Consider the following 9,023-nt stretch of genomic DNA (forward strand, 5'->3'; position numbering starts at 1 on the left):
CTTATTATATGACTAGCTCCGTGAGCGGTCAAGATGAAACGAATCCCGTGCTCTGATTGGCTACCCGAGCGGTCAAGATGGAGCCATCTTGACCGCTCGGGATCGCCAGCTGTGTTCCCGCAAGCGAAAAAACTTTTTAGTTCCGTCGACGCTACTACAAAAAGCTTTTCCGTCGTAAACTTGAGCTATGAAACCATTTACCGAAACAACACAAATATTTTCTGCCTGTTTCTAGCGAAAGAGAGTCCAATTACAAAGAAATAGGTCTTGAAGCGAACGAGAACAAACTAATTAAACAGCAAATGTTAACGAGTTTCGTGAATTTTATTTGCCACAACAACCAGCTATAAGCTTAAATACAAAAATTAAAACGCAAAGCGACTTGAAGACATGATATCGGTTCAAGCTCTTCCCGTGAATTTAAAAGTCCCAAACGCTTTTCAATATTCAGCTCGTGTCACCGTGTCGGCAGGTTTGCACCACTAAAGCGCCAGAAGTGAGCAAATACTCTGCAAAACGTCCAATAATCAAAAGCTGGCGGCCAGATAGAATGGACATTCTTGTTTTAAGGCTTCAAACTCAACGTCGATTTGCAATTTTAGTATCCTTTTGAGGGTTGAAAAGAGGTGAATTTCGCTGTTGTCGCGTCGTTTGACTTCGTCTCGATTCATTCAAGAATTTGACAGTCAGTCATTAAACTTTTAAACCAATGAAATGATTTTAGCGTGCGCCATTGAATGTGCATGCAACTGGCTTCCTTTTCAGTACTCGAAAAAAGTCATATAATAAATCCTTTATTGACCAAGCTTGTTCGGTCAAGAAGGCAGGATATTGGCCTCGTGTTTATGGACCTCGACTTCGTCTCGGTCGATAAACACGCAAAAAAAGAACTTGGCCAATATCCTGCCATCTTGACCTCACGCTTGGTCAATAACCCATATTTATTTTTTTCTCAGCGCGCGAGCGGGCAAGATGAACTGAATCCTGCAATCTGATTGGTTCCGGAAGCGGGTGGAATTTTCCGATCTTGACCGCAGTCAACGGAACGGGATGCATCCCCGCGCGAAATCAGTTTGCAGCGCGAGTCGAACGAACACATGAAAGTTTTGCTCTCCAAAATCGAAATAGCTGTTCACCAGCCGTTGTAAATTTGAAAGGACTAAAAAAAAGTGGAATTAAAGGCCTCGAAGTTCTTCGAAAGGCGAGTATTTATTTATTTCTCAACAAAATTGAGTTGTAGTTTATCGTTCGTAGTTTGCCGTTGTTTGTGCATGCATTTCGCTGTGATTTTCACGCCATTGCGGTAAACTTCACCGGTTTTTAGACTTCCTCTAAGAGTTAAACTGCCTTGTTTATCCGTCACTTTTCGCTAAAAACAGAGCACTATTTGCCATCATTCAAGGATATGAGATTCTTTGATTAAAAACGGACAAATTAATTATCACAAAATTGTGCCGTACGTAGACACTACGCATTTCATTCAGTTTGGCACTGTCTATCAGAATAAAATTCTGCTAGGAATCATTGCAGAGATTATTTATTCGTTTAATAGAAGTGTGAATAGTTTGTAAAACTGCTTTTCAGTCAAAGAGTATTTTTGAGTCAAGAGAAATAGGATTAACACCCTCTGAGCAAAGTTTCTTTCAAAACATTTATCGGCAATTGTTCGGGAAGCCGAAATCGATTTAAATGTGTTAAGTTTTGTGGCTTTATATGTGTGCTATGTTTATGATTTTTCTTTGCTTTTCTTGATTCTCTGCAGTGTAAATTAAATATGCTGAACCGTTCTTGAGTATGGTTCATTTTAAACGAAGCTATTTTATTCCGAAATAAATAGCAAACAGAATTCTTCACTCTTGCTCGTCGATCGAGTCGGACTCAACATTGAAGTCATATCCGCGCGTATACAAACAAAGATTTTGCGACGCATTTTTTCTCGGCTTCTTTTCCAAACAAATTGAAGAAGGAAAAAAATAAAAATGTTATTTGCCGGCCTTTGTCGGTCCGTATTGGGAAAAACTGTACCCTCGGTCTTGAGCACGGTCCTTGGCCTGCGGCCTCGGGCCGTACTCAAGACCTCGGGCACAGTTTTTCCCAATACGGACCCCCGGGCCGGCAAATAACATATATATATTTTGTGTGTTCTTTTGACCTAATATGGTAAAATGGCGCAATAGTGGAATAATAAAACGCTTTATACCCGCTCAAACCCCTCAAGTTTAGTGTTCAGTAATATAAGCGACAAATTAATTCTCAGATATTAACATTTTTATTAGCCGCGGCATTGTCCATAGCCATTCAGCAATAGATAGTCTAGATCTGAGTCTAAAGCACAATGTCGGATATCATATCCAGTCAATATTGCCATTTATTATATCTCTGAGATAGTACGCACGCTGTGATTGGTCAATTTTACGGGCCGTATTCTGCAGTACGGCCCGCGAAATTTGACTGAGAGTTCTCCTGATGCCGTACGCCTTTGCAAATTGAAATGTCTCGCGAAGAAGATTTTCAAAACTTCCTACAACGTTCGCAGTCAGAGGAAAAAAGCGACGAACAAAGGCGAAGCGAAGAAGGTCTACCGAACTTTAAACTCAATTTTTGTGATCTGTTGGAAGGAGAAAACTTCCCTGATGTGGCGGACTTAGAGCAACCCGGGCAGGATTCAAGTCAAGAACTTGAAAGTTTCATCAGTGCCGAGAAATATGCAAACACGGTCAAGAAGACGAAAAGTGAATGGAAACGATTCGACAATTATTGTCAAGAGCAGACTGATGGAACATTTCATGTAGAAAACGTACCTGCTGATGTCCTCGATAAGCTCCTCAGAAAGTTTTTCAAATACGTACGCAAACGCGATAGAGCTGAGCACGAGCCAGACAGCATTTCAAGCTGTCAACGTAGCATTCAACGCCGCCTTTTTTTAAGTAGTTCCTTCAAACTTGATACGTGTTTTCTCGTTCAGTATTTTCTACAAAAACTGCCATAAGTTTTCGAAAGTTTGATAAGCTATAACGCATGTTGTCAATCGCGGCACTTTCGTCGCCAAGCAAAGAACTTTAGAAGTTATTCCAAAGGAAACTTGCACTGTATCTAGTTTCATCCTGTCACTGAAATTACTGGAAATTGCAGAAATAAAGTAGTAAAGGTTGGATTTAAATTATGTTTATACGCTTATCAATCGAGCTATTAAACGGCCGAATTGTTTACGACAAAGCCAATGAAATTCACTCGTCCTTTCGCCTTTGACGTACGTCAGTCAAGCGAAGCCGCTTCCAGCACTCTTGACTTGAAATGTTTTCTTTTCTCCAGAGTGAGAGATATAATAAATATCTTATTAACCTCGTTTTCTCGGTCCGTACTGTAAAATACGGATCCTCGTTTTTCCCGTCGACTTATGGCCCAAGCGCGAAGCGCGCGGGCCATAAGTCGAAGGGAAAAACTCGGTCCGTATTTTACAGTACGGACCTCGAACTCGATTAATAAGAGGTGTTTAACATCTGTATGAAATGCTGTGCAAGTAAATACTAGACTTTCATAGACGGATAATAGCTGCTTTGCAATTTGAAACAAGTTTGTGTCTTTGGCAAGTATAATTATTGCATCAGTTTTTTTAGGGCGGTATTTACTTGAGTTTCAAAAGTAATTTGCACTTGCTTTGGTTTTGCATTTATGTGCTTAGTGATTGGTTTAAAAAACGCCCGCCACTTTCTCGACCAGTCATAAGTAAAGTAAGTAAACCCAAAACCAATCGTGCCTTGCTCAAATTGCGCCCGCTACAGGTATTTACTTCGAGTTTTGATTTGTTCACTGGATTGTCTTGACTGTTTTATGATTGGCCAGAATAATAGACCTCTTTAGCTTCGTTTGTTTGTTGTCCCATTGTAGACCACGTGATGCTACCCTAGAGAATTATTTCTTTCAAATTCAAACAAATTCACGTGGAAATGAACGAATAATTTCCAGAAGACAAAGGAACAATTCTCTTGAGAGCGTCACATGATCTACAATGGCAGAGATTCCAACCCTCCCGATTTGATGCGTTGCCTCCCGCTCTCCCGATTTATATCAGATTCTCCCGATTTATCATGAAATTCTGAAAACAAGAGAAAAATTGCTAATTTTTAGTACTTTTTGCGATCTGAGTGTAGCAAAAGTAAAGAAAAGTACCAAAAATGTTTGTGAAAAGAATAAAGACCCTATAGAATAACTCAGAAATGATGTCAAAATGCCGGAAATGGCACTTGAGAGAACCTAAATTTGCAAAATTTCCCGGTGGAACATGCTTCCAGACCCCCCTAGAGGTGCACACCTTCAGCGCTAAAAATACTCCCTTTTTTCCTTCAAAAAGGGTTGGAATCTCTGCAATGGGCAATTTACATACGTAGCTAAAGAGGTCTATTACTTTGATTTGGGGTTTACGACACTCAGGTGAAAACCGTTCTAATCCAATGAGGCTTAATCTGCTTATTGCATTTCAGATCCCCAGGACTTGACTTACAGAGCTCCCTTAACCGAACGAAATTAAAACAGACTGCAAACATTGAAATCTATAGAGAGTAACCTCAGATGCTCCCGACCCAGATGTAAAACAAGTTATTAGACGAAATGTAGAAAACAAAAGTTAAGAAGGGGATGGTCTGATCGAGAGTTGAAGAGAGGTTCTGGTAGAAGTCTGATTTTAAAATAAACAATTAGTATTCTTGGATAGTTAATTTTAAGTTGTAGTTATTGACTTAGATAGGATTTTACTGTAGTTCTACTGGTCATGGATCAGGCTTTATTTGGCTACTAAAAGATACTATTCTATAGACCAAATACCAAAATTTTCACATGCACGGTTATTTAAACATTGCCCGGTAGAAACTCAGCCAGATTAGCAAAAGGCGATAAACTAACACAATGGCTGAACCTTAAGAAGCCCTTGAAAGGACCTTTGTTAAACTGGCATGGTTAGGACAGCATACACACCAAGACAACTCTGAATTAGAAGATATCACTGATCATGAGCACATACAAAAGCCTCGAATTTCTCGTTTTCATTCGTTGTTTTTCCGGCTTTGCAGAATAGGGCATATACATGTATATGTAAATCGTTTGGCTAATGTAAATGCGACTTTGGATAAGTGTGTAAACATTTGATTCAAAACAACTGTCTTCCCGTCTTTCCCAGAAATCGTTCAAAGTTTTCGCGTCTGTTTTTGAGTATCAGATTACTCTTGGACTCATTTACAGCCGTGGATCGTCATCGTGGTAGCCAGTGAAGAAAATCCTTAACACATTTTAAAAAGACACGAAAAACGTCAATCCACAAGAAACGAAGGTGAGGTTTATTAATTGCTTACAATATTATCGAAACAAAAAGGGACTCGCCATGCACATTATTCGTTCATACCGATTTGAGTACGTACCGAAGGGATTACGAACAATTCGTGATAAGTGCGATTGCCCCGGGGCGTTAGCTTGCCTTGGTTTTGGAGTAGCTAAAGAAATTGCTGATAAAACAGTGCTGTTTTGGTCAACCTACATCGTTTTTACGTCTAAATTTCTGTACAAGTCACTCGGTCATCCAAGACTGTTCCAAGCACCTCACTTAAAACGAAAAGGAGTAATTACCAACTCTAAATGACAGTAAATTCTCGGAGGTTAGCCGAGTTTAGTCATGGCTGTAATACATCCTTGTGAATCTAGATAAAACTGCACTGTGACGGTTTTAGCACTGACAGTGACGGAAGCATACGTACAAGTCTAAGAATAAGTGAGGATTGTAGCGACATAATTGTGCATAAGACGAACGAGCACATTCATTAACTAATTTTGTCCTCTCCGGATCGGCCCGGAAACACTGCGGAAATAAACAACGTCGAAGAAGTGCAAGATAATAAGCAGCTTTACTTTTCTTGGGCTTATTCTCATATATGGACACGCACGATCGAAGGGAAAAGTAGCTCTAGCAGGGACAAAATCACAACATGTAGAATATAGCGTGGGCATATTGCAGCAAACTCCCCTCATGCGTGCTGATACCTTTCGGGCGATGTATCATTGTAACATGTCCTTGCTTCATTTTTTAGCGTGTGTAAAAGGTTGTAATTTTGTCCTTTCTAAGTGTCGCTTCGGCATGTCTTTTGCACAAATGTCTCTTCGTGTGTTCATACACCTTAGACGTCGCTTTGGTTCACGGTGATACGGAGTACAACAAGGTAAACATCGAGTGCTCGTTCCTCCTTTGCTTCACAGTGCTGCTGCTCTTGCCTTCTTGTTTTGTACTAAAATTGAAATTTCTATACTCATATTCCGTCGCTTATATTTTCTGTATCTTTGCTTATAGAATGTAAAACGACATATGGCACAGACCTACAACAAATGGCAACTATCTTCAAAGCTCGAAGATCGAAATAAACTGATTTAACAAAATTGCTCGGTCAAATGTAGGAGAAATGTCTTTATACTGAATTATTTTCTTCTAATTAACTCTAGCGATTTGTCCTGAGAATCGGTGAGAAAACCTTGTGTGTTGTAATATCTGGCAAATTATAAAATGCATTTCATTTACTAAAAGCAAGATTAAAGGATTGCCGAAACAAGCCAATGTTAAATTGCATTTAAAACATGCAAATACCTTTCTGGTTTTCCAAGAAAACCATAATACACTCAAAAGGTGAGCTTGTTTCCGTCCTTTAGAGTCAAATTTCTTGATCCTTGGCCAAAAGGACTAAAAGCAATTAACAACTGTCACTGTTGTTTATAAATTTACCCCAAGTGAGAATAAAACGAAGATAATTAAGCATAGCTCTTGGTTTTCCAAGAAAACCATAATGCATTCAAAAAGGTGCATGAGCTTGTTTGCGTCCTTTCTTTAGAGTCAAATTTCTTGAGCATTGGCGAAAAGGACCAAAAGCATTTTGGAACTGACTGTTGCATTGCTTATAAATTTACCCCGAGTGAGAATAAAACGAAGATAATTATGCATAGCTCTCTAAACGTTTCAGTAGTAGCATGTAGTCTGATTTAGTACTATAAGAAAGTAAATTATAAGATAATATGAATGATCGTAATCATTTTCTGTACGTATGAATGTAAGGGTCCTAAAGGGGACGGGGTAGGGGGCATAAATCCCATTTAACAGCCCAAATGTTTCCCAAACCCATTTCCCAGCCTGTTGTTTTCCCGATTTTCCCATCCTAGCTAGGTCCAGTTCTTTTGTTTTTTGTTTGTGATTCCCAGTCCCAGTGATCCAAATCCCATTTTCCCAGTGAAATCCAAGTTCTCATTTTACCCCTCTAGGGTCCTCGAATTTACCGATCGGTCCTTGTTAGTACGTATGCGTCGAATGCCAGCCTATAGTGACATGCAGGTTTTTTTTTTTTAAATTTACATGAACAAGAGACAAATGTTCCAAACACCACCTCAACAAACTGGGGTCCAGGGAGCTCCAAATCAACAACCTGTTGGTTATCCACAAGGCCAAGGCCCTCCTGCTCAGCCAGTCATGTACCAGATGCCTCCAGGTCAACAACAGCCAGTATTTACCGGGCAGCCGGCCATGGGACAACAAGGACAGCCCATGCAGTACGTTGTCCCCGCTGGATATCCGGTCCAACCTGCTCAAGCCCAGGGCGCCCCGCCTGCTCAACCACCACAAGATGAGGACGTAACAACGATACGCCTCAATAAAGCTTACATAAAGAGCGGTTTGGGTTGCTCAAGGGTTTTCGAGTTTGTGAGTATCCTGAGAATCTGTATGAAGGCAGTAAGGAGAATAAACTTATAAACGACTAAATTGTTACTTTATAGTATTCTCATTTTTTTATTAAATTATTTTTAATTTATTTGGACTTAGAATTCTATTTTCATTTATCTTTTTCATTATTGATGTATTTACTTACTCGCTTCTTGCTAGAGGGCTAACACGCTTCATAATACCGAGGGTAAATAATAGTTTTCATTTCATTTCATTGGTTGTGATTGTGATTGTGATCCTTATGATTGATTGATTGAAGAAAGTATTTTACACTCGAGGCAGATTGAGTGTTTTGTTTTTGATATGTTACATTACTATTCTCCCATAATTTTCGTGCAATCGAAAAAATAGAATTATTTGTGCAGTAGAAGGCCCCTTAAACTTTGAGGAATTTTGTGGCTATTTTTGTGGAGTCAACAACACCAGAGAAAAAGGGCTAAGTATTATTCTGTGGAAAACGATGATTTAATGATTTTTAATCGGTAAGTGTTAAACTAATAAATTAATAGATCAGTGAAGACTAAAATAGACTAAAATGAATATGATCTTAAAATATATATGACGCATTTATCTTTCTTGTTCTATATTGAAATTTTATCTTAATGCGATGCCCTCCTAATTTGTTTTTATCCCAATTTTATTCGCAGTGCACTCTGTTGATAGCTTGGTCCTGCGTTGTCGTGTATTCAAACAATGTGGCTGGATTAGATGACCGAGCTAATTTCTTCAGAGGAATCACCATATTTTGCTGGGTGATGGTGATTATCTTCCAAGTCGTTTTCTTGTCTACCATCAACTTAAACAAGAATTACTTTCGACAGCCTTCACACTGCACCTTGATTGTAAGTATTAAGCTCAGAGAGATGTAAACGCACTGGGTAAGAGATTGAGAAGGTGACGGTCGCATTAATGAGACGAAGTTATGCAAACGTTCAGACAAAATCGCTATAAACAGACTGATTTATACAGAAAACATAGGCCATAGACCTTTCTTTAGGGGCGGGAACCGGGAGTTAAAAGAACGAGATGCAGAAAGTCTTTCTTTCCATACATATTCAAGGACTACGTTTCTGTGATTACGTTATGTATTCAGCTATATATAAGGCCTGTGTTGAGTCTTCCTGAACATATTCACAGTTTATTTGTTATGTCGGCCAGTATAGGGTATCAGTGCTGTTAAGCTGAATACGAGACTCGCACGAGGCCGGCAGTCAGATTGAGTTATCTTCTGAGCAGCACTCTAACGAAACTCGAGAAAAGTAGAAGTTTTTGTTGATAA

The 9,023-nt window shown here is 39.3% G+C and overlaps 1 protein-coding gene across 2 annotated transcripts; it reads left to right on the forward strand.

The window, feature by feature from the left end:
- The first annotated feature begins 5,014 nt into the window (after positions 1-5,014).
- On the forward strand, positions 5,015-9,017 carry LOC144641235 (uncharacterized). Of its 2 annotated transcripts, none has more exons than XM_078500269.1 (3): positions 5,015-5,323; positions 7,381-7,723; positions 8,392-9,017. In XM_078500269.1, the coding sequence occupies exons 2-3, from the start codon at positions 7,394-7,396 to the stop codon at positions 8,611-8,613; spliced, it is 552 nt and encodes a 183-aa protein (XP_078356395.1). In that variant the 5' UTR covers positions 5,015-5,323; positions 7,381-7,393; the 3' UTR covers positions 8,614-9,017. The 2 variants fall into 2 exon arrangements, with proteins under 2 accessions (XP_078356395.1, XP_078356394.1); XM_078500268.1 differs by having other exon boundaries at positions 5,019-5,323; positions 7,388-7,723.
- The last annotated feature ends 6 nt before the right edge of the window (positions 9,018-9,023 follow it).

The sequence above is a fragment of the Oculina patagonica genome, unplaced genomic scaffold (genome assembly GCF_052425735.1).
Source record: "Oculina patagonica isolate OP01 unplaced genomic scaffold, crgOcupat unplaced776, whole genome shotgun sequence".
Lineage (NCBI taxonomy): Eukaryota > Metazoa > Cnidaria > Anthozoa > Scleractinia > Oculinidae > Oculina > Oculina patagonica.

Excerpts from the sequence above, each read along its gene's own strand:
- LOC144641235 (XM_078500269.1), top strand. The coding sequence starts at position 7,394 with ATGTTCCAAACACCACCTCAACAAACTGGGGTCCAGGGAGCTCCAAAT. Across the intron at positions 7,724-8,391 it reads GCTCAAGGGTTTTCGAGTTT|TGCACTCTGTTGATAGCTTG; the intron begins GTGAGTATCCTG and ends TTTTATTCGCAG.